The sequence below is a fragment of the Trypanosoma equiperdum genome (assembly GCF_001457755.1).
Source record: "Trypanosoma equiperdum strain OVI genome assembly, contig: ctg_1561, whole genome shotgun sequence".
NCBI classification, from domain to species: domain Eukaryota; phylum Euglenozoa; class Kinetoplastea; order Trypanosomatida; family Trypanosomatidae; genus Trypanosoma; species Trypanosoma equiperdum.
The window spans coordinates 10,528-11,085 of NW_027123573.1; the positions used below are offsets into that span (position 1 = coordinate 10,528).

The 558-nt window shown below is 28.5% G+C and overlaps 1 protein-coding gene across 1 annotated transcript in view; it reads left to right on the plus strand.

Moving 5' to 3' along the window:
- The window catches only part of TEOVI_000544800 (variant surface glycoprotein (VSG), putative), a gene marked incomplete at both ends in the record, with an annotated part of 1,386 nt that extends 1,320 nt beyond the window's left edge, over nt 1-66 (plus strand). The window contains one exon of the mRNA XM_067222140.1: nt 3-66. Within this exon, the coding sequence (XP_067078241.1) occupies nt 3-66 (64 nt within the window). The remainder of the gene's footprint in view (nt 1-2) is intronic.
- Between the last annotated feature and the right edge of the window lie 492 nt (nt 67-558).

Consider the following 558-nt stretch of genomic DNA (forward strand, 5'->3'; position numbering starts at 1 on the left):
AAAAGAAAAAGGGGTTTCTGTAACACAAACTCAAACGACAGGAGGAACAGAAACAACAACAGATAAATCCAAAGGGAAAGGAGAGAAAGACTGCAAATCTCCGGATTGCAAATGGGAGGGAGAAACTTGCAAAGATTCCAGTTTTCTTGTCAATAAGAATTTAGCTTTGATTGATGCGGTCTTTGTGAACTTAGTATCATTTCATGATTTAGATATTCTAGTAGTTTTTGCTCAATTATATGAATATCATGAAATTTATGAGAATTTTCTATTTGAAGAGAAATTGTTAAAATTACTGAAATTTGATAAATTTTCACGCTTTTTAATGAAAATTTTGAAATTAGTAAAAAATGTAAAATTTTAGTAAAGTTTCATGATAAAAGTCTATGAGAGAAACGTAAAGAGAAGGAAACATATGAAAATGGGTTCCATTCTAATTTTGGTTATTTTGTTATTCTGTAGATATTAATTAAGATAATAGTAATGGCATCCATAGAAATAATTGTAAAACGAGAATGTTGTGAGCGTGTATATACTAATATTATAATAAGAGCAGTA